The sequence below is a fragment of the Phallusia mammillata genome, chromosome 4 (genome assembly GCF_965637545.1).
Source record: "Phallusia mammillata chromosome 4, kaPhaMamm4.hap1.1, whole genome shotgun sequence".
Classification (NCBI taxonomy): Eukaryota; Metazoa; Chordata; class Ascidiacea; order Phlebobranchia; family Ascidiidae; genus Phallusia; species Phallusia mammillata.
Genome location: NC_137255.1, coordinates 29,175,049 through 29,198,694, shown reverse-complemented (window position 1 = coordinate 29,198,694; position 23,646 = coordinate 29,175,049). Strand labels below are relative to the sequence as shown.

At 37.7% G+C, this 23,646-nt stretch overlaps 2 protein-coding genes and 1 pseudogene across 3 annotated transcripts; all 3 read left to right on the top strand.

The window, feature by feature from the left end:
- Positions 1-961: 961 nt before the first annotated feature.
- LOC145223754 (sulfotransferase 1C4-like) lies at positions 962-4,720 on the top strand. Its single transcript, XM_080090146.1, has 7 exons — positions 962-1,220; positions 1,801-1,914; positions 2,500-2,597; positions 3,019-3,139; positions 3,578-3,693; positions 3,896-4,049; positions 4,608-4,720. Exons 1-7 carry the CDS (start codon positions 962-964, stop codon positions 4,718-4,720), a joined length of 975 nt encoding a protein of 324 aa, XP_079946272.1.
- Positions 4,721-6,178: 1,458 nt separating this feature from the next.
- LOC145223753 (sulfotransferase 2A1-like) lies at positions 6,179-11,322 on the top strand. Its single transcript, XM_080090145.1, has 7 exons — positions 6,179-6,437; positions 6,972-7,085; positions 8,193-8,290; positions 8,873-8,993; positions 9,640-9,746; positions 10,087-10,240; positions 11,210-11,322. Exons 1-7 carry the CDS (start codon positions 6,179-6,181, stop codon positions 11,320-11,322), a joined length of 966 nt encoding a protein of 321 aa, XP_079946271.1.
- Positions 11,323-12,541: 1,219 nt separating this feature from the next.
- Positions 12,542-19,921, top strand: LOC145224246 (sulfotransferase 1C4-like; annotated as a pseudogene). Its single transcript, XR_013859594.1, has 7 exons — positions 12,542-12,811; positions 13,879-13,992; positions 15,163-15,260; positions 15,849-15,969; positions 16,693-16,797; positions 17,160-17,325; positions 18,075-19,921. The product of XR_013859594.1 is annotated as a sulfotransferase 1C4-like (transcript).
- The last annotated feature ends 3,725 nt before the right edge of the window (positions 19,922-23,646 follow it).

The following is a 23,646-nucleotide window of genomic DNA, read 5'->3' as shown; positions in this document are numbered from 1 at the left end:
CTCCCATTGAGAAAACGTCCAGCCATAACAGAGCATAAAATACCGGCAGCGTGCCGAGCTTATAGCAAACACACCAAAGTGGTTTGACCCTTCTGCAAACAGAGCAGATAAGTGTTATGTGTATGCACAGCAAAGCTCGCCATCAAATGTAAACGCCACATTGTTACCTTTAAACCAGATTACGCTGAAAAAAGTGTAAGATATAACAAATGTTAAACTGTTGCAAAACTTTTGTTTGATTATTATCAATTTAAATAGCTTATTTGAGTTAAATTAAAAAAGCTGAAAATTGCTGTGAGCTAGATCAGTGATCCAAGCGTTGTAACCTTATTAGTTAAAAAAATTGTAATTTCGCCAACATTTTGCTATCCAGCACGAAAAGCATCATCAGCAAAAAAAAAAACATTTAAAGGAAAAGGGACCTTGCAGTGCGCCAAGTCTACAGCAAACATAATAATGTAACGTGTCCTTTCTGCAAACAGATAACTGTTATATAAGCAAAATAAAAGTTTCCGCAAAAAGTTAATTGTCTGCAGCAGAGTCGGGTTCGGGCTTGCTAGGTTTCCTAAATGGAGCTCATTCGGGCCTGACATCACATTATGTGTCCGTAATTATTTTGCCGGGTTTCGGGTTTATATGTCTGGGTTCGGGCCAGTACAACTCTGGTCTGCAGTAACAACTTCTTTTTAAGCCTGTCACAATTAAACTTGTCGTCGTCCGTGCACATTGGAGCACAAAAGTAAATGAACGAAAATAATGCCTAATGCGTTCCATGCGACTACTGTTTGGTAACAAATCAAATCAAGATGACGTTGAAAAACCCCACAGTTTAAGAACTGCATATTTTATATATTGCTCGTGCCAAACAATTTATAAAGCAATCTCTATTGCTACTTTAAGAAAAATGTGTGTTCAATGTGTTTTTCAGGTTGTATCAACTCAATAGAACCGGGAACTGATAATGGATAATGCAGAGCGACTCCGTTTATTCTGTGAACGATTCATGCAAGAAATGAAATCACTTTTACGTAAAGATCACACGGTCGACCTGGATCGCTTATTGGTTGAGCTAAACGAGGCTGTGAAACAGAAAGATCCATTATCACAGTGGAAAGGAGTCGTAATGTACCCGGGATTCGAACCTGAAACCGCAAAGTATTCCTACGACAACTTCACACCACGAGTAGGCGATGTTCTGGTGGCTTCATATCCCAAAACAGGTTCGGCATGAGGTTAAGGTTTGTTTGAAAAAACATAAGTCGGAATAATCTCGAGAAATTCGGTAAGTTACCGTGAAGATTTTATCGCAATTCGCTGTTTCTTAGTCCTGAACTTTCATAAACAATTGTTTTAGAAAATGATAACAGCACTTGCGATAAATTTGTTCCTTTGAAAATGGGGTCCTGAGTGGCAAATTTCCCCATACAAACAAAACATTTTTTGAAGCTCGGTATGACCTACAAATGTCCAAAACACTTGGCAGTTGTGTGTTATTTAATACACTGGGATGAAAAAAAACCTACAAATACGTTGGCCTGTCCAGAAAGACTTATTAAGACCCCTTATTTGAGTTGAGTTGTCGTCTGTCTGCTACAATTGTAAACATTTATTTATCAACGTTGTTCCTTCACCTCCAAATAAACTTTTTGAATCCACGATATGTAATTATTTCCATCGAATTTTATGTACAACTCAGTATTAAAACCCGCACCCCTTCAAACGCAATTGTTTTATACAACTAACACCGACTTAAACAACCAGCGGGACCTTACACTTCCTTACTTCTTATATAAATTCCAGGAACAACTTGGACAGCGGAGATAGTCCGTCATCTCATCCATCTTAATGATAAAGACATGCAACAAAAATCGAGAAAGTTTAACTTGGTTTTCAACTATCTTGAATTCGGTCCCAGTAAGTGAAACAAATACTTAAACATTAAAGCATTAGGGCTGTTTTTACTTTATCACAGGATCTGCAAACCCTGGCACGTGTGCAAAGGTTGGCAATCAAGGTTGTTATTTAACACACACCAAGTAGTTTTCTGGTATATGTTCAACTACTTGTTGATGCAATTTTTATTATTACATCTCTTGTTTTCGGTTGGTTAAAATTTAAATTGCCTAAAACGCTGTATATACATACGAAGCAGTTATTTGTAACTACCACATATATTAGCTAGCATAAACCATTCTTATCCACAAAAATGTTGCCACACTAAACCGCTCCTTTGTGACATGACAAATAACAGCGCGGTCCATAAGGTTTAAATTCAAATCAAATCGAAGATTTTTCTTTGTGTACAAATTATCGCTACTCAGTCTTATTGAATAAACCCAAAATACGGATAAACCATATGTAGATAGTAGATTGTCACGAACTAAAGGGGAAATCCCGTAGTTTGGTGACAAACGTATCTGAAAAGCAAACATAATTGCACGGACCATACGGGGTTCAAAAACAAGTTGACAAGTAAATTTAAAATGTTTTGTTTTCAAGTATCGAAGTACGCAGCGGTGGAAGCGGTCGACCTCGATAGAAGATGTTTTGGAACTCATCTACCGAGCGACCTGGTCAACCTCAAAAAATTCAAGAAGGTATAGGCATGTTTTGTTGCAATGTACCTGTTTTTCGGTGCTAAGCCTTCATTTTCATCTACGCAAAACTAATGTTTTAAAAGTGTTTAATTCTTTTGCGTAATCCTGACAAACCTATCATTTTAGACATAACACGTTAATTGTAGCAGCCCTGTATAATCTAAATCGCATAGGACAATTCAAATCAAATATACCAATAAAATCAAATAGAAAATCAAATGGGCCAATAAAATACATCAACGGCTGATTGCTACATGTCCTAAACTTTTCACGCACTTTGTTTCATTGTAACGAAAATTAGTATAAAAGGTCTATAAGTTAGCTAATTAAGGACTGTGCACCCCTTGTGTGTTGTTCCAGACACCATCCAACCTAATAATCGAAAATTTTACCGTTCTAAACATCAAGATGTTGACTTTAGATCATCTACGTGATCCGAAACCCGAAGGACCAGCTTGTTTCATGGTACAACTTCGCAGTACCACAACCCTACACCTTGCTGCCACAAGATCCAAAGGAGTTTTATGATTTACATATTGAAGGTAACTGTCATATGACGCAAGGCCTATTACAGGCGTTATACCGAAGCAGCGGGTCACTGAGCATTCCCAAGTAGAAAGGCGTTAAAACTAGCCTGCGGTGGGATTCGAACCCACGAGGGGGGTCTTTCGGGTTCGGGAAATTTGGCTCTACCAACAGGCTCAGTGGCGAACCCGCCGAAAGTTGAATCACAAGCCCCATTGCCTGTCTTGTATGATGCACACGAAGCTGACATGTAGGCAACGTGGCGTAAAAGTGTAAAGATGTGGTCCAGATCTTTTCCAGCTTTTTCGCCACCTACTGCTTATTACGCTATTATTGAATGAACGATAAATGCACACTGGCCAACTACGGTTACCGTTTAGTTGTAGGTTGTAGTAGCCCTAAACACGGCATGCCATTGAACAGTGTGGATGTTCATAGCTCTACATCTGTTGTAGGAAAACAAGGAGTGTTTTCTAAACCTGGCGAAGGGTATTTGGAACATGTGAGGGAATGGTATCGACATAAAGATGATGAGAATGTCATGTTTCTTGCGTATGAAGACTTAAAACAGGTCAGATCATACAATCAAAAACCAAGTTTGCTTTTTCGTAATTAGTGTCTTTTTTGAAGTGGTTAAACCCTAGTCGCAATTTACACGGTATAATATGAAGTCACAAACACAGCGTGACGTAGCTTTATCTCTTATTGTGACGTCAGAAAAAACCCCTGGGGAAAGCCCCAACCCGAACTAACCGTTTGAAGCTTATTTGTAGAATCCACTGAAACACATCAAGGAGATTGCAGAGTTCATCGAGGTCAAGGTCACTGAAGGTCAAATATCCGAGATCGCCGAAAACACTTCGTTTAATTCGTTGAAGAAAGCGTCGAAGGGGAACGCTGTGGAATCGGTGCAAATGTTCAGAAAAGGTGAGATAAAATAAAACAGTTTTACTAAGAACACATTCCAGTGATGTCATAACAAACATTTTGACAAAACAATCACCAAACGCGCGCGTTTTCCTCTTGTGTCTTATTCACTGGTGATGGAAATTGTTCTTGTTGAATCATTTGTGCAATAAAAAGACTACGTTGTATTCTACATCGCTGGCAAATGATCTTAGTATAGCTACTATTCAAGTGGATACCTTGTGTATCTAAAAAACAGTGTTTCACAATTTTATTTATATCTCTGGATTTTTTTGCATCCGTGTGCCATGCCTAGATTCAGTGAGAGCTATCAGGAATGAAATGTTCCAAACAGGCGTTGAAATTACCATGAATGCCATTATTAGGTTGGGGACTCATGAAACAATGGGTGTTACAACAATGTGGCGATTAAGCGAAGCACCAATATATATAGGAATACCTCCAAAAATAAAATAAACATTTGTTTGTCTGATTTTTTGTGTATTGTGAAATCTATGCAAATATGTATTAAGCAGGGAGTTAAAATATTAAAATAATTGATGACATTTCTTATCACAGGGCAAATCGGAGATTGGAAAAACCATCTAACAGTCGCACAATCTGAAGCAATTGACAGAAAAGTTGAAGAAATTCTTGGTGACACTGACATTAAGTTCACATACGAGATTTGAGGCTACATACAGATTTGCGTGTAGAAATATATAGATTTAATGCTAAAAGTTGTGGATGTATTGAATAATTCCATCATGATGCAAAAATAAAATAAAAACTTATGGAAGACAAAAACACCCCCGCCCTCCCCGGTTTATACGTGAACCGGCCCTGGCGTTTGCGTGACTTTAGCCGGACCGTGACTCAGCAGTTTTAGCTGGTTATGCATTGACTACCTGATTGGTTTGAATCAATGCTCACAGTTTCACTGCAAAGGTACTTAAGCAGCTTGATTGATAATAAACCTGTACTAAACCTAATTTTCAAAGCAGAGCGTTTGATGTTTCAAGTTTTAGATGTAGAGAATGATGATTCTGTATTACTAACTTTTTAATCGTTGTAGTGACATAGGATTATTCAAAAGTTGAAGTAACGTCAACAGTGATTGCAGGGTTTAGGGATCGAATCCCGCCTCAACCAAGTCTGTTTTACATGATCCAGATATTCTGTCGGTTAATTTGAAGTCAATAAACAACCCTTATATAATAAGCACAGATGTCTTTTTCGGCAATGAAAGCGCCAGGCACAAACCAGTGACACATGCTGATCATGTAACAGAGGCAAGTTACCGCACAAAGCTACTAAAGGCTGCCAGCAAATAGCTCAAAATGATTCATGCAAAATTTCTCGGGGTCACGACTACCAAACAACTCTTATTATAATGTTCTGTGTAGAGTTTTAGACAAACATTCCGAATCAGTTCTGCCCGTCTGCAAACAGAGTGGTAAGCACGAAAGAGAGGGTCGGCCACTTTCTTATCATACCTCTTGTATGAAATGTTTCCCTAATTGAACTGTTACTTGTTCATTCCACAACCGCGAGTAATGCAAATGATACCTGCCTACAATTATCACTTAATAATGATCTGTTGCATTGCTGTTGTGTGATGATTGTTATCTATTCCAATTCGATAATGAAGTCATAAGTAGCTGCCGAAAAAGCTTAAAAAAACATTTCGTTAAAAAAAACTTTCAACAAAGATAAGATTTCACAAAACATTTTTTTTTCAAAAAGTAATTTAATTGAAAACACAACTGATAGTTGTGCATATAGATGCATCTTGCACAGATGATGTCAACAGCGATTATTGAACCGTCTAAACTAAGATTTGTTACATACGCAAGCATTTGGGTGGGAATAAATGATAAGCTGCAGACCGTGCACACTGTTTCCAACTATATAGTCGCTTGTTACTCCCAACAAACTGGAGTGCCGTTGGATGGCTACACTAACCAATACGACCGATCTCTCGCCACCAGCTGCACTGATGTGACCTTATAGGTCGAAACAGAGTGCACTGTCTGCAGCGTATGTTTTAAAAAGGTTCGGCAAACTTGAATGACTTAACTCTAAAAAATTTAACAGGTTATAGGTTTGTGTTATAAGTTTGCCGAACACATCAGAAAAGTTTGAAAGATATGGACAACGCAGAACAATTGCGAATGTTCTGTGATAGGTTCATGAACGAAATGAAATCTGTGATGCGAAACGACCACAAAGTCGATCTGAATCGCTTGTTAAATGAGCTGAACGAGTCTGTGAAGCAGAAAGATCCATTATCCGAGTGGAAAGGAAATATCTTCTACCCGGGATTCGAACCTGAAACCGCAAAATATTCCTACGACAACTTTACACCACGAAAGGGCGATGTTCTGGTGGCTTCGTATCCCAAAACAGGTTTGATTTGAAGTTAAAAGATTTTGTACAATTAACCGATTGAAATAACTGAAACCGCAAGAAAAACTTATGTCAGAGAGAAATATTTTCATAGAGTTCATTTTTGATTTTCTTCAAAAAGTACGAATAGTTATTTAAATAAATAGTTAACACAAAATCATTTAATGTCTTTTTGTCGTACAAGTCGAGCACCACAGTTATTATAACCGGGTTCACAAAAGGTTTAGGACAGCACAACTGGCGAGTGGTAGGACTTTAGAGCGAACTAAAACTTTGTTTCAAGATTCTGATTACAATTTAGAACAACGTTTTGGTTTTACTTTGTACAGCGGAAAGACAACTTCAGAAATCAAACCCTAAACATTCAAAAAGATTTCGCTGCATCACTACTTAAAACACATGTACCTAAACAATCTCGCTTATTGTTCACATGCACGGCACGGTATTTGAACACGCAACCATTCAAACTATACAACTGAAAGCGAATCGTCCTATGGAACCTTACACTCGTTTACTTATTGTTGCACTTTCCAGGAACAACTTGGACAGCGGAGATAGTCCGTCACCTCATGCATCTTAATGATAAAGAGATGCAACAAAAATCGAGAAAATTTAACCTGGTTTTCAACTATCTTGAATTCGGCCCCAGTAAGTAACAATACACACTTTATTCACAGCAGCTCAATACCGTATGAACGCTTAAGGGTAAATTACAACTTATCTTCAATAACGCGACACATTTTTTTTAGTTTCTGTACTATTGTCACTGCTAGTTACACTGCGTGAAGCAACAACAGAATATTTCTTTCTATTTTAAATAACTGGTCATCAAAATCTTGGTATGACAAAACAAACAAACTAAGGGAATTTGCGTTTAAAGTCACCAACTGTCGTGTTTGGCCTTGAAAAGCATGGAGCCGTTACAATGCTAAGTAAGCTGCAGGCAGAGTACACTGTTTCAAACTGTGCAGCTGGTGACAAGACACAGGCCATTATAAGCCAGTGCTTGGCTATGATGGATCCAGTAACTCTGTGGTTTATGCTCAGTTGTGATAACGAACAGATTTGGTGGAGCATGGCTATCAGTCTGTTACTCTCAATAACCTGGAGTGCAGTTAGATGGCTAAACTATAGCCTTACGTGATTACGTCCTGAAACGAGCACTGATAAGACTTTGTGTTAGGTCGAAACAGGGTGCATTGTCTGCAACTTACTTATTGTTTGTAGACTTACAGCTTTAATATTAAAATATAAGGCTGTGCTGACATCACTTTAGTTCCCAAGCAACCACCTAACTACTGTGAAACTAATTCTTCCATGGTTTATGCGCTCTTGTGCCACCAAACCTATGCGGTAAGCCGCAGGGGTCGGCAACCTTTTTTCTACTGTGCTCCGTTTTTGAAACTGAAATTTTTTCGCGGACCGGCCTTTAAACAACTACAAATATCGAGCAACGAAAACGCCCAAATTAGTGTATCATCCCCGGGATACATGGGCAAAATGTTTCAAACATTTAACCTGAAAAATTATACTGCCCGGTAATGAACTCGTCGCGGACCGGTACCGGACCGGTACCGGACCGCGGCCCGGCGGTTGCCGACCACTGTGGTAAGGCATATGGCTCTTGGGGACTCCCAACACACTATGGCTACATAGCATATACGGCCATTGACAAGACAATACTGGTCAAAACTGTATGTCCTTTTTGTAATGACTTTTTTTAGAAGAGACATGAAAACAACTTGACTTTTTTAGTTTACAAGTACGAGGCGGTAGAAGCTGTCGACTTTGAGAGAAGATGTTTTGGAACCCATCTACCGAGCAGCCTGGTCAACTTGAAAAAGTTCCGAAAGGTGCAAAAACTTTTTTTACACATATAACATCACTTCCATGTTATTTTGCTTTTGCACCAAACAAAAAGAAATCTTCAGTGCTTAAACTCGACAGTGCGTTGTTCTGTGTGCTTATAATCCCCCACAATTAAACTACACACCCTCCGTGAAGATGTTAAACAAAATCCGTGGGTTCGAATCCCACGACAGGCCACATATTAACTGTTAATCTGTACACAATTCATAAAGTTAGATGAGTGACCTTTAAGGCCCTAATTAAGTCGTCGTTAATGCTGCTTCGCGGAAATTTACAACAAGATCTATAGATTTCAATTCGGTTTGTAAATCACCGAACTCGATTTAAATTGTTGACTGCTTGATATGTTTATCTTTTTGTTTGATGTACATTCCATTACGAGACGATGATGCCTAGCCGCTTTAGATTTTCTGTTAGGTTAAATCACACGGCAGTTTAAAGCCCAATTATAGAAACCTTGCATTTGTTACGTTAAGCTAGGATCGCATTGAGTCTATGGCGTCATACAGGCCATGGTCATGACGTAAACATCATGTTCGCCATTTAAAAACATTCACTCAATTTAGATTATCTACGTGATTCGAAACCCGAAGGACCAACTCATTTCATGGTACAAGTTTACAAAGGGCCAGCCCTACACCGTGCTGCCAAAAGATGCCAAAGAGTTTTATGATTTGCATATTCAAGGTAAACTTATAAGGTCAAATGTAAACCAAAAATTTCCAATTTGCAGTCGAGGAGTAATAAGTGCTTAGTAGGCTTCAGTCAATCGTCTCCCAAGTTTTGCCCCTATTGACGATGGTTCTGTATGAACAAATACGTACAAAAAAATTAAGCCAATAAATTATGAGTAGGCTGAAGACAGTGCAAACTGTTTGCAACCTATGTCGGGGAATGCAATTATATGGGCATGAAGCTTCTTATTCACGAAAAAATAACAAAAACAAACAAACAATAACAATTTGCGAGTGTTAAATGGAGAAAAACTTGTTGACATGTTTTGTATGATTGTAACAATCGGGCAGCAACGGATTAAAGCAGTGTGTTGGGACCCTTCCAGAAACTTTGAAGCATATGCGTTTGTAAGTATAATGTCTCGATAGTGCAGCTGGTGGTAAGACATTGGTCCATACCAGTCAATACGGTTTTGCAAGATTTTTTCGAACGAGAAGCTTCATGCCCACATAAATGATGTATTTCCCGATTTCGTGGATACCTTTTTATGTAATTTTGCAAAGATATCAAACGTTGGTGGGGTGAAACTCGTTTATATAGGTACTGTTAGTCACCATTGATGACTCACTAAAGTCTACATGTGCTGTAGATAAACAAGGAGCATTCGGAAAACCTGGAGAGGGATATTTGGAACATGTGAGAGAATGGTATCGACATAAAAATGATAATAATGTCATGTTTCTATCGTATGAAGACTTAAAACAGGTCAAGAAACAAGTTTGAAATACTAATTATGTTTTTTTTTGGTAAACAGTAAATCTTATTTCTACCCTTGACAGTGTTGTTGATCAAGGTACTTTTAAAATGTTTAAAGTTTTTCGATTTGCTTTCACACAAGTTTATATACGGCGACACACAACATTGTGACTTGTGACAGTTTTTGACATTCGACAGTTTTTGCTCATTGTGACGTCAAATATTGTGACAGTTTTTGCTCATTGTGACGTAAAAAAAGCTTATCCTGTCACTTTGGCAAAATAAACAAACAACCATGAAATCAGAAGTACTTAACTAGGGACACTAACCGTTTCAAGTTTGTGTGTAGAATCCACTGAAACACATCAAGGAGATAGCAGAGTTCATCGAGGTCAAGGTCACTGAAGGTGAAATATCCGAGATCGCCGAAAACACTTCGTTTAAATCTTTAAACAAAGCATACCAGGGTTACGCTGTCCAACCAAATCGGATGTTCAGAAAAGGTGAAATAATAAAACGTCTACCTTGTCTATTTAAGTGAATTTCGCTTGGTGCAAGAAATCAGAGAGACATAATCGCTCTAAAACATCTAGCAACCCGGAAATAGTTGTGCACATTGCAACGTTATAATGACCAAAATAGTGGAGAACCAAAGTGGGCATCTAAAATATACAGGATCGCTTGGATAACTTGAATCACTCTGTGCGTTTTTATCACTGCTTAGCGTACCGTTATAACATTTGGCTCAACTTTATTTCACTTGGTACATAAAGGTGCACCAAGCGACATAAAGGTGCACCAAGCGACCTCAATGTGCACCAAGCGATATAAAGATAAACCAAGCGACATCAATGTGCACCAAGCGACATAAAGGTGGCACAAAGCGACCTCAATGTGCACCAAGCGACATCAATGTGCACCAAGCGACATAAAGGTGGCACAAAGCGACCTCAATGTGCACCAAGCGATATAAAGGTGGCACAAAGCGACCTCAATGTGCACCAAGCGACCTCAATGTGCACCAAGCGATATAAAGATAAACCAAGCGACATCAATGTGCACCAAGCGATATAAAGGTGGCACAAAGCGACATAAAGGTGCACCAAGCGACCTCAATGTGCACCAAGCGATATAAAGATAAACCAAGCGACATCAATGTGCACCAAGCGATATAAACGTGCACCAGGCGATCCTGTATATTTTACCAGTAAAATTAATTACAAAAAGATTGACAGTTTGTGAAGACAACACAGAAACGTTTTCGTATAAATTGACTAACTTGTAAACGAGGTATCGGTTTTGCTAGGCGGTCGGTAATAAGCAAATAGCAGATCAGTATGAAAACACCAAGTAAAAAGTAACATATTTATGAACCAAAAGTTTGTTCGTGACAAATATTGCACAGGCGAGATAATTTTTAAACTGGTTTTGGATCTAGAGAATTTAGAAAAAAATGCATTTCTTTATCACAGGTCAAATAGGCGATTGGAAAAACCATCTAACAATCGCACAATCGGAAGCAATTGACAGAAAAGTTGAAGAAATTCTTGGGGACACTGACATTAAGTTTACATACGAGATTTGAGGCTTCATAATGTATCGATTTGAAGAAAAACGTTATCTATTTATTTTTTACTTTAAATCAATTGACATCAAAGCGCCAAAATAAATTGACAGAAAAATTGGTTGTTTTTCAACCTTTAAAAGCACTTCGTATTTCCTTGGAACAAATCGGATCGCACAGCCATTAATTAACGAATGCTCGTTGCGTGCAAACTAAACAAACTCATCAGTTAGGTGTAATAGCATCTACAAACCACAATACATCTCAGTGCAGACGTTTCAACAATCGTTGTTGTCATTAGTACAGGAAGTTCTAGGCAGTTATGTTTTGTTATTACACTTTCGAATGATTTCGTGATAAGTTGACTTTTGCTACATGTTGTGTTTTTGTGGCTTAAATTTATCAAGTCTATAAGTCGGCTAAAGGTTAGTAAATATGCTACGTCATTCACATGTAGTAGCAACAACATTTCTGAAGAGTACACAAGGGGGAAAAGTTTAAAGAGCGCTTGCGCAGGCCGGCACTGATGTTTGCTGAGTATACGGATTGAAGAGCATTTCTCCTTAGTGTCGCTCTACTCAGCCCTGAGTTATTATTTCACTTGTTTACTTAACAAAGAGCTATTATGACGAAGCAAAATTTTCCACAGCCGATGATGTAATATAATGCAACTTGGTAGCGCACGTACTCATCGTTGCCGGTTGATAGTTGTATGCGGGTACATGTTGTCTTGCCAGGAAGCATAAGCTGCGGAATTTCGTTGCATGCGACCAATATCTAAGTGCGAATTAAGATTATCTTTTGGCTGTTTTTGGTTTAGAATGCAAGGTTACAATGTTGGACAATGACAAGTTTGTTGTAAGGGTGAGGAGTCATTAATTTTCACGGGAAACTCGGTACTCTCTGTATATCATACACCAGGGGACGGAACAGCTTTTAAAGTCAGATATTAAAAAGTGCAAGCCATGGGTTCCTGACCTGTGGATGTCAGCTATCTCAGACAGGAAGTTTTGTTCTCACATAAAGCCCATTAAACGACATTTCTACAACAGGCAGCTCGACGGCAGACAGGCGTTGCCCGCCCACCGATGATGAAAATAAAACGAACGGATTTTCGAGCAATGGTGTTTAACACTTTTTTGTTGGTATTGATTATTAAACGTCATTTTACAGAAAACATCAGTATTTTTTTTGATTTTACAAACAACATAATTAAAATTAGAAAAAAAACGCCAGCTAATAACGTGATATAAAATGGACCCAGAAAAAATGAAGGAAAGGTTTCGGAAGTTTGTGATGGAAATCGTACCAATTATGCCAGAAGGAAGCGATGAAATGTTGGTAAAGTGCTACGAAGAATTACTGAAAATCGCTGCTCCACCAAAAAAGCCCTCTGTGTGGAAAGATTACTGTCTTTTCCCGGGCTTCGAAGCTACAACTGCTCAATATTCGTACGACAACTTTGTACCGAGGGATGGGGACGTATTGGTGGCATCGTACGCTAAGACAGGTTAGTTTTTAATTTTGAGGGTGACCAAATTGTCAAAAATAAATATTTAACATTTTTAAATGGAGTTAACAGAGATACATTGGGCTTAAATTTGATTCAATGTGTTTGATGTAAATCCCATATTTTGAAAAAGGCAAATTTTTTCCTTTTATGTGTTTGTTTGTTTGAGGTTTTACCCAGTTTGGTAATGCGGCTCAATCAAATTAAATAGTGTTTTCATGGGGTGTTTGACAAGGTTTTTTTATTTGTTCTACAAACTAGCCTCGTTCCTAAACCACGGGGTCGTCAACCAGTGACTTCGCTTGCCAACATTTGTGTAAGTATCAGTGGTTGTTTGCGCCAGCTGATCTCAATAATGATTATAATCAGAAAGCAGACGGTTTTGTGCATGTAGGTTAGATTTTAAGACTATTGCATGAAAACAAATGCAATAGTTTAAATTATTTTTACACGTACAGTACTTGAATATAAACACGCAAATCGTTTGGCATGCCTTGAAAACCACCAGGCGTTTCAGGGGTTGCCGACTGCAGCTATACCATGTAGCAATTGCAGATATAGTTGAACAAAAACAATTTACCGCTGGCTAAAAACCGTTTGTGCGCAATGCATTGAAAAAGTTTGACAACGTATAGTTTGGATACCGCCAACAGTACTTTGGGGCTCTCAAATATCAGCGTTTGCAAAACATAGTAAACATCCTATTGGGTCCTTGGTAATTATTGATAGGATCGAGTATAATATGTTTAGTGTTTAGTTTGTTCTGATGTTAGCTACAAAATACATGGTCTCAGTTTATGGAGGAGGACGTATGTCCCTCCAAACATGGCGATATGCCTGAAGAGAATGTTAACTTTAAATCTAAATGACAATTTTGCAACTTGAGTAACAGACTAAAACACAAAAGTGGCTTTAAAAACTGGATTTTATCCCAAAACTGCTTTTGTTCTGTTTAAAACATCCTAGTTTGCTGTATAAATCAAACCATATTGTGCAGTAAAAGTTATCCCTTAGAAACCGTACAATTTTAATTTAACATGGCAACAAAGTTTCAAGTTTCATTTTAGGTACAACATGGACTTCAGAGGTCATACGCCAACTCCTGTACAACGACGATCCAAAATTAGTTAAAAATGCAAGAGGTTTCAACCAACTTTACAACTACCTAGAGTACGGACCGGGTGGGTAGTCTTTAAAATGTAATACACAAGAGGAAAAATCGTTTGCAGATATTAACTGTGCTTATCTGAAAAATCTGAACATTGGACCAAAAATTTCTTGCAGCAGGGAGTGGGGAGCCTGTGACCCAAGGGCCACATGTGTTTGTTGCACTTGGTACAAACAAGTAGTACCTTGTCTGATCTATGTAGTTTAATGTTAACATGTTTTAATGCTCTAATCCAGGGGTAACCATACTACAGCCCGAGCTCATTATATCCGGCCTGCGACCACATTTCTTGGTTTGCCATATCGTATTGATAACTTTGTAACACTCAAAAATTATTGTACCCCTTACGAAAGTTTTCCTGTCACGATAAGTAGAATTGAAATTGCCTAGTTTCATAGAAATACAACCCCCAGGATAGATCAAAGGCAGTTTGTTACGTCACAAACAAGACTACAAGTGTTAATTGTGCGCAAACAATTGCCTTCTTTTGTTACTTCTGACGTAATATACAAGCATTGCTCCTTAGTTGAGACTAACTATACAATTTATCAGTCGCATCACCAGATTTTAAATAGGATTGTAGAAAGGCCAAATCTTGGCGCCCCCTATAAAATCGCCTCGCGGGCTTAGTTTGGAAAGACGGCGCTAAAACAGTGAACCATGCGACCCGCGTGAATGATTATTGAACTTAACCGGCCCGCAGTGTAAAAAAGTTTAGTGACCCCTGCTCCAATCCAAAAATAACAAAAAAATCATGTCCACACAGCCTCCATAAAGACTATGTAACATTAGGTGACTTTCCTGCACAAAATTGCACGTCACTAGCGGGTTTAAAATACCGCTTAGCTAATCTCTGCTCTAATGCCTAACATACACACAAGCTCCCCAATAAACGGAGGACAACTTTAAAGTCTAAAATGTGCATACTGTTGCAAGCAAAAAAAATATGAGCAGTCTATATTCTTCCTGTCCAAGAATGAGTGTAATTAAATGAGCATTGGCTCTGACATAATCATAGAATAGGTTTTAATTCCCATATACTTCATGGTTTCAAAACAAAGTATTTTTTTGCCATTGAATTCTGCTGCACTCATGTTTGTGTCAAAACTTTTTATGCACAACTGGTAAAAGTTTTTAGCAAAATAACAACCAGAAAGTTCATACCTTTCAATTTTCTTTCCAGTTTGCAAGTATGAAGCAGTGAAGGCTGCCAAACTGGACAGGAGATGTTTTGGAACTCATCTGCCAAGCAATCTTGTCAACCTTAAACGATTCAAAAAAGTTTGTTGCCTTTCCAATACAAAATTGTAAAATTAATCATAAACCCACACTGTTAAACCCACATCGAGTAAACCTAAAAAATTAAAGACTTAAAATAAGATATAAAAAAGAGACATTTAATGGAAGAGGAAAATTCAGCCAATGGTAAATGCAAAGCAGGAAAATGAACAATGCCTTTAAAAATTAACATTAAAAATGACAGAGAACTTTTCATTTGTAACTATGCACACAAAAATATAAAATTAAAGTATGGTTTGTAATGAAATCAAACCATAAAATAGCAGTTATTGCAGTGATAACTGTTTTTTATATTAATGTAAATCTGTCTCTCTTTGGGTATTAGGCTTGGGTTTAAAATATATCTGTAACATATAAAAGTCTTTGGGGATTAGCCAAATCATCAATACTTACAATACAAAGGTGTTATATGCTTTTATAAAACAAACTTAAAAATTCCATATGTCAAAATATATGAACGAGTACTGATGATTTAGGAAATTAATCAGTACAAACGTGCTTGAAAACATTAGGCTGAGATTGTATACATTTGAGAAAAAATAAACTTACCATTGTACATTTTTGTTGCAGATAATATATGTGATGCGAAATCCTAAAGATCAACTGGTTTCCTGGTATAACTTTGTCAAAGTTGATCTGTACAATCTCTTTCCTAAAAGTGAAAGAGAATTTTATGATGTACATATTGCTGGTAAGTAAAAACTTGCAAAATGGTGACTAAAACTCAATGTTCAGTGCATGCAAATTTATGCAACTCATGAATTATGATGATGTGAATTTAAAGTGTGACATGGGTTTTTGATCTGCCAGAACAAAATGCTTACTCCTTTGGATAGACATAAATGCTATTCACAGGATCTGTCCCTCTAATAGTAGGCATGTTAATATCCACGATCACTGAGTCAAAACTCTTTCAGTAAATGATTTGCTTCTTAATTAATCCTTTGGATAGTAGTCAGTAAAAATAACATTCTCATGGCCATCCTACGTAATAAATCAATAGGGTATTTTAATATGACCATGGACCAACAGCCAACAACTGAGAGTTTTTTGATACATATTATAATGGTTTCAAAATGTTTATGCCAACTTTTTTTGATTTAAATCAGGGAATTTAGGAACCAAACAAGCATACACAGACTGAACCGACTGAATACACAAAAGCTTGGAAATTTGTTACATGATTAACTGCATTTGTCTGTGTTGAAATTTATAAACAGGAATGTTAAATATATTAGGGTGAATGATTTGACCAGGCGAATTTTGCAAACAAGCACATAAAAGCATATTTTTTTAACAAACAGGCCCAACTAAGTTAAGAATCTTAAACTCTATAACAAGAAGAGTTTTAACAAAATATGCAAACACAGAGAACATTAAAACTAATGACACACACAATTTACAGGTAAACAAGGTTGTCTTGGAAAACCTGGTGAAGGATATTTGGAACATGTGAAAGATTGGTATCAACATAAAAATGATGAGAATGTCATGTTTCTTGTGTTTGAGGACATGAAACATTCATGTCTTTATCTTTATACAATATAAGCACTGTTATGTTAAGCCTCTTCTATCAGGCACTGCTTGGGCTAATCAGCACAGATTTTTGTGTTTATCAAAAAGACTTGATACCACCACCCTTATGGGCACAATGTTGTGACACAAACTTCAGGAAAGGGGACCCATAATAACAGATGACCCAGTTAATCACTTAATCCAATTAATTCCATAGGAATCACAAATCCTGACCGTACCATTTATGAACACATTTTTAATCTGCATAATTGTGTTGAAAAGCTTGCTGGATTAAATATGCATGAATTTGTCTGAATTAGTTTGCCTATCAGCTAACATCTTAATTTTTATATCTGTAACATTTTTAGAATCCTGCAGAACAAATAAAGGCCCTTGCAGTATTTATCGATGTCAAGGTTACTGATGAGAAAATTAATGAAATTGTACAAAAACACTTCATTCAATTCCATGAAGGAAAATGCAAAAGACCGTGTGGCTGACAATGGTGACGTAATGACTATGTTTCGAAAAGGTAAACTAGTTATGAATATACATAATAAATCACCGGTTGAGTTTGTTTGGTGATAATCAGAGCACAAGTGCACTGAACAATCAACCAACCTGAAATGGCTGCACTTTGTTATAGCATTATGTGGTGGAAAGTAGTGGATTGCAAAATTGGTGAATCATGACTAAACTAGCTACAGCTACATGGTATTATGAGGTTGCACTACTGACCACATGTTTGTGTACCTAACAAATTTGCATTTTTTCTGCTTCATTGCTATTTTAATCAGTTTGATATCTTACGCCAGTTGTAAAGAACCTTTTTTGCCAAGGCCACACAAACTGTTTTTTAGTAATGTTAGTTTAAGGTTTAGGCCTTCTGGCGGTAAAACATTCTAACAAACTTAAATACTGTGGTTATAGATCCAAACGGTTGCACGCTGCCTTTGGTCCAATTTCTACAACTGGTCTACACTATAATGTTAAAACAGTTGTTTATGGTTCAAACTACGGAAAGCAGATAAAAGTGGCATGATTATAAATATGATATAATACAAGTGTGATAATGATACAATCGCTTCATTTGCATATAGATTGTTAATACAAACAGTAGCCATACAGAAATTTAATCCTCTGGATTATTAATAATGAGGTTCATTACATAAATAAGGCTTAGCATGCCAGTCACATAGTTAACTGGATTTGTCTGTACTGGTATTGAGGAGCAATGTATTCCCTGTTTCTTAAAACAAAGCAATTTTATTTGAATTACAGGAAAAGTAGGAGGCTGGAAAGACCACTTGACAGTTGCACAATCAGAAGAAATTGATCGCAAAGTAAAAGCAATTCTGGGTGACACTGACATTAAGTTTACATACGAGTTGAGCTCATAAAATTGTTTTGTATTTTAATAAACTTTGTTTCTGTGATGTGTATGCTTATGCCCTAAACCAGGGGTGGGCAACATACGGCCCGCGGGCCGGATCCGGCCCGCGACGGGATTTTGAGCGGCCCGCGGACAGTTTCCGGTCTTACATGATAATGTGACCCGCGGCCACAGTCTGCCGCAATCCCCTATTACTTGCTTACTACGTCAAATTACAGTTGTTACTACGTCAAATTACAACGGACAGTAACGCACCCAAAAGCAAAAAAAAAATTCCCGCCGTTGTTACCATTGCACCATACGTCCATTGTTACGACAAAACTACCAACCTTGTGTGTGTCCTACTTTAACGGTTTCCTTTGTTTCCACACGTATAGCCTAGTTCAGGGGTGGGAACCTGCGGCCTAAAGGCCACATGCGGCCTTTTAGGGCACTAAGTGCGGCCTTCGATGGCAAAACACATTTTTAAGATGTTGATATAACCGACTGCACCAGGCGCTGAAAAAAAATAGACAGAAACGTATTTTTGATTTTATTGCAGATTATTTTTTGATTAGTTCCAGGGCAGCGGTTTTCAAACAAGACCCATGGTCCCATAGTGGTACATAAAGCGATTTCCATAGGACTACCAAAAACTCCAGGTTCAGCAATTTCTAGCTTAAATAAATCCTGAATGTTGTAGTGAAGATGAAAATGTAGTGAGGAATTTTAATTAGCTTGGACCGTAAGTCCTACAAACTACGAGGAAATAGCAAAACGACCATTCTGTAAGTCAAAAAGTTTGAACATCACTGTCCTTGGCCTGGGAAATAGTCTATGCGGCCTACACGAGTGTCGATAAATCGTTTGGTAGCCTTTATAAACAAAAAGGTTCCCCAACCCTGGTTAGGTGGTCAAAAATCCGTTTTAAATCACTGGATAAATACGCGATTAATGTATCGATTCAGGAATCCGGCCCGCCAAGTACTTCATTTTCCCATATCAGGCCCGCCGAATGGAGAAGTTGCCCGCCCCTGCCCTAAACACTTACTTGTGAGCTACCTACTTTCGATTGCGGCAATATTCAATGCTTATCTTATTATTGTAAACTATTGTACTGTAAGTTTACTTAGTGAACACATTGGTGTGTATGATTTTAATTGTGCAATTTGTTGATAAAGAAAATGTAAAGTATGATATCCACGCAAATCATTTTTCAATCATTAAAAACACTAGCTAATGAGATGGTTGCAAAACCTTACTATTGACTGTTGTATATTTTTTTCGTTTGTGTACACATTACTGTGTTCATCACATATGTGAAATCATGTCTGGTATTAACTGGAAATGCCTGCATCTCTTAACATTTGATGCAGTAATCAATATATCCTGCTACACCGAATGGTCCTAAGATGTCACTCCAACCAGTCCTGTTGCCATCAATCTGTGCGTTAAAGTCGCCCATTAATAATTGTAGATCATGTTTAGGGATACCAGTTAATTTATCCTGGAGCTTGTCATAAAACAAATCCTTTTCTGATCTTCTGCCTCTTCTGTAGGGGCATATACCTGAACAATAGATGTTTTCCCATGGCGCGAGTGAAAACGTGCAGTAATTATTCGATCACTGATTGGTTTCCATCCAGCCATTGCCTGATTTGCTTAATGATTCAGCACGAACCCAACACCATGTATATGCTGTTTGTTGTGTCCCGAAAAGACAATTGTCTTCCCCTCGCTAGTCAGTTTGCCACTTCCAATCCATTTCACTAACACCGAGAACATTTAATCCGTAGGTGTGAAACTCGCGCAATACTTGCGCCAATTTTCCACATTGGAACAAAGTTCTTACATTCCAGGTTGCTGGTTTTTTAATTGTTGTAGCAGAGAATATGTTGCTCTTCATTGGGACCAGAGCTTCCCTGGGGCTTTCACCCTGGCCCGTCATGAATGATTGGGTCGAACACACATTCTTGCCACTGCTTAATGTAGTAACTCGTCTTGCTGTTTCTGTAGCGGTAGTTTGTTTTACGGGGTCGGGTTGCTAGTCCGACGCCCAACCCTCCTTCTTTTTCAGCTGGGCTTGGGACCGTCCTTGGCGAAGTTAACCTTTCTTGCACTACGGACCGTTTTAAAACTGACGTTTTTTTCACCAGACCGCCTTTAAAAAACAATGAACATTTATTACAGTTCATGTAAGTTGTATCTTTAAACTTGGCAACATGGCCGTATGCAAGAACCGCTACAAAAATGTTTCAAATCACGACCCGGCCAGCACCGGTTTGCAACCCAGTGTTTGACCTTCATTTACGTTTTACTTCGGGTGCTTGCGGATTTGTTTTTAATGTTTTGAGCTTCTCATCGGGTTTCATGATTTCCTACCGATGCTCTCTACTTTTCGGTTCATCGACAACACGTAGCCTGAGGGTACATAGCAGTTTTTTCGGCCAATTCCTAACCATTGTTAGTAAAAAAAGATTTTATTCGCTTTATGAACTAGATCTAATGTTTTAGGTCCTAGTGTCTGCCTAGCAACCAAGCAAAGTGGCTTGTTGTACTTTCGCAGACAACTTAAAAAGGTTTTCGACTACTAAAATGGATCTCGAAAAAATTAAGGGAATGTGGCGTAAATACGTAATGGAAGTTGCACCACTTTTGACAGAAGATAGCAGTGAAATACTGGAAAGATGTTATGAAGGTTTGGTGGAATAAGTAGCATCTCCGCCTAAAACGCCATATGTATGGAAAGATTACATTCTATTCCCGGCTTTCGAAGCTAAAACAGCAGAATATTCCTACGACAACTTTATACCGAAAGATGTATTGGTGGCGTCGTACCCAAAGACAGGTTAGATTTTACAACAGGGGCTGGTTGTTATCAGGTTTGAAGTTTGAGCCAGAAAGTTGATGCCAGAAGCCCTGCCCGAAATAGAAATGTATATTTAAAAAAATTACGGACACAGATTATAAAGTCAGGAGCGAATCAACTACGTTTGTGAAAAACAAACTAAGCTCGAAAGCGCGCCTGTCATACAACTCTGTCGGGGCAAAATTACGGCCGCTGTGCAAATGCAATCGGGCCACAAAAGAATAAAAGGCTATAAACCGTGAAAACTTACTGTACACACAGTAAATGCATTGCTCTGGGCATAGTTTTAAATATTAAATCATCGAATTAGAGTCCCATGTGCATTATTGCACAGTGATAAGGACTTATTCGCGTTTTGTGACGGTGTAAACGCGTATGTAAACTCAACTGAACCCATGTAAAGATGATACTATTATTTGGGTCAAAAAATCAGAACAGCAAGGTCAGTATTTCACTACAAAATAGTTTCTCCTATTGCGGCCCACCAAGTACTTAGAAACAGTAATGTGGCCCTCCATTTATCTGATCTTGGGCCAACCTGCACTGGAACAATCACCATGCCGAAACTACTGGCGTAAAATAGTAGAAGGACAAAATCGGTTGAAAACTACTAAACACTCTGCAGCTTGGAGTTGTAAATAGTGCTTTGGTTTTCGGCCTGGGTCGGGCTTACGTTTCTTTGAAAAAACGGTCCTAACTTTACACTCTTTGTCAGTAGTTTTTTAACAACTTAACTGGCTAGTTACTGGACCTGACCTAATGTCAAACAGCCCTAAAACGCCTAGTTTAAGACCAATTGCATATTGTGTTTGTTGTCTTGTTTTTCCTGGTGCTTCAATTTATAGACCTGTCAATCAAACTTTGGTAACAGCTAGCATAAATTTAAACATATCCGTTATTTGTTCACAAACTTAACACGTTTTTGATTGATTGTCTGTTTCCCAAATTTCCCGGGATTCAGGAAGGTAATTTTGCCGGGAAATCCAGAGAATTTCCCGTCAACACATTTCCTGGAAGGAACCCTAATTAGCGCTTTTATTTCTTTTGAGATTTTCAACAGTGTATTGTGTGCCTTAAAAAATGAATTAATAATTTTGTGACTGCAGACAAAACAATAAAAAATGCTATGCATATATCTGATTTACTTGTATACAATTAGCCAGATTCATCAGCAATACAGATCACCTTTGGCTTTAAAAAAGAAATGACACTGTGCAAATAAGATTTTAGGCCCATGCTGTTGTATACACTAGTATTGGTAGAATACACACCTATTGAATGTTCTCAAGTGCAATACTTAAAAAATGAATTACAGGGGAAATTGGACAGTCCTGACAGTCGCACAATCTGAAGCAATTGACAGAAAAGTGGAAGAAATTCTCAATGACACTAACATTAAGTTTACATATGAATGGTGCTCATAATCTCTTTCGCATCTTACCTTCACTTTGTTTCTGTGATTTTAGCTGATGTTCATAAAAAATAAATGTATTTTCAACAATTTCCCTTTTTTCCTGATTCTGCAATTTGCTGCAAGTTACTGTTAAGTAAATTTACTTGTTTTAATATGCTGCTTAATTTGTGTGTAATGACTGCATTAATCAGTGTACTTTAAACTTACCTTTCTCATGAAATAGATGGTAAGAGTTTTGGCACTTAGAATTTTAAAGATAAGTTGCATAATGTCATGTGTACATCTGAATAGTCTTCAAAAAGTACAAATTTTGGGTGGATGATTTTAAACCAGTAACCCAGTATTCCAGAACCGATTTTGTGCTGTTGTAGTATGCTGGGTAATCCCAAATCTATTTTAGTGATAAATCATGCTTGATATAATGTGTAGACTATACATTAAGTTAAAATGTTGGTGAAAAAGCTGCCTTCATTGCAAGTTTAAAATATATTTGGAATAACCCGACACCTGACAAAAGATTACTTAATTATTTTTGATTTGCTAGACTTTTCAATGCAGAGGAGAACTCGAAATGCAAGAGAGAAAAACTTTTGCATTTTGAAACAGACATTTCAATGTTCGACGACAGGCAGATGGTGGAGCTAAAGAGCGATAACTATAATTATTTATTTGGAGTCGTGTGGTTTGGAAATCTCTCCGTATCTAATTTCACTTAAAATTTCCAACTGCAAACGAAGCCGCCGTTTTTATTGAAACTTAAATTCAAAGTTCTATTAAACCACGGTGAGATTTTGGGTCTAAAGCTTTGGAGGTTTTGAAAGCGTTACTTCGGTCACCACCTGATTTTTGACCATTAGGGTTTTCAACATATAACATGCAATTTCTAGTATTTGTATTTTTTCCTTTATCATTTTGTTGATACACAATTTTTGCATTGGTTATTTCCACGTACTTATTTATTCACACAGCACCACAAGTAACCAAATGCACATTCAGTTGCGAGTTAACGTGAAGCAGTCGGTTGCATTAAAAAAAATAATTTAAAAGCAAATAAACGAAAAAATGGGAACAAAAGTTCAAGAAATGACTGTTTACACAACTACATGAAAGTTGATAAGTTGGATTTTTGTGACTAATGTTGACTGTTATGAAATACCACCACTACTTCGGTCTTGATTGCTCATCGCAAATATAGTAA

What these genes read in the sequence shown, in the direction of transcription:
- LOC145223754 (XM_080090146.1), top strand. Translation starts at nt 962, where the DNA reads ATGGATAATGCAGAGCGACTCCGTTTATTCTGTGAACGATTCATGCAA. An exon ending in GGCTTCATATCCCAAAACAG is followed by an intron (nt 1,221 to 1,800) that starts GTTCGGCATGAG and finishes TATAAATTCCAG; the next exon opens with GAACAACTTGGACAGCGGAG. An exon ending in ACCTCAAAAAATTCAAGAAG is followed by an intron (nt 2,598 to 3,018) that starts GTATAGGCATGT and finishes TGTTGACTTTAG; the next exon opens with ATCATCTACGTGATCCGAAA.
- LOC145223753 (XM_080090145.1), top strand. Translation starts at nt 6,179, where the DNA reads ATGGACAACGCAGAACAATTGCGAATGTTCTGTGATAGGTTCATGAAC. An exon ending in ACTTGAAAAAGTTCCGAAAG is followed by an intron (nt 8,291 to 8,872) that starts GTGCAAAAACTT and finishes CACTCAATTTAG; the next exon opens with ATTATCTACGTGATTCGAAA. An exon ending in AAATCGGATGTTCAGAAAAG is followed by an intron (nt 10,241 to 11,209) that starts GTGAAATAATAA and finishes TCTTTATCACAG; the next exon opens with GTCAAATAGGCGATTGGAAA.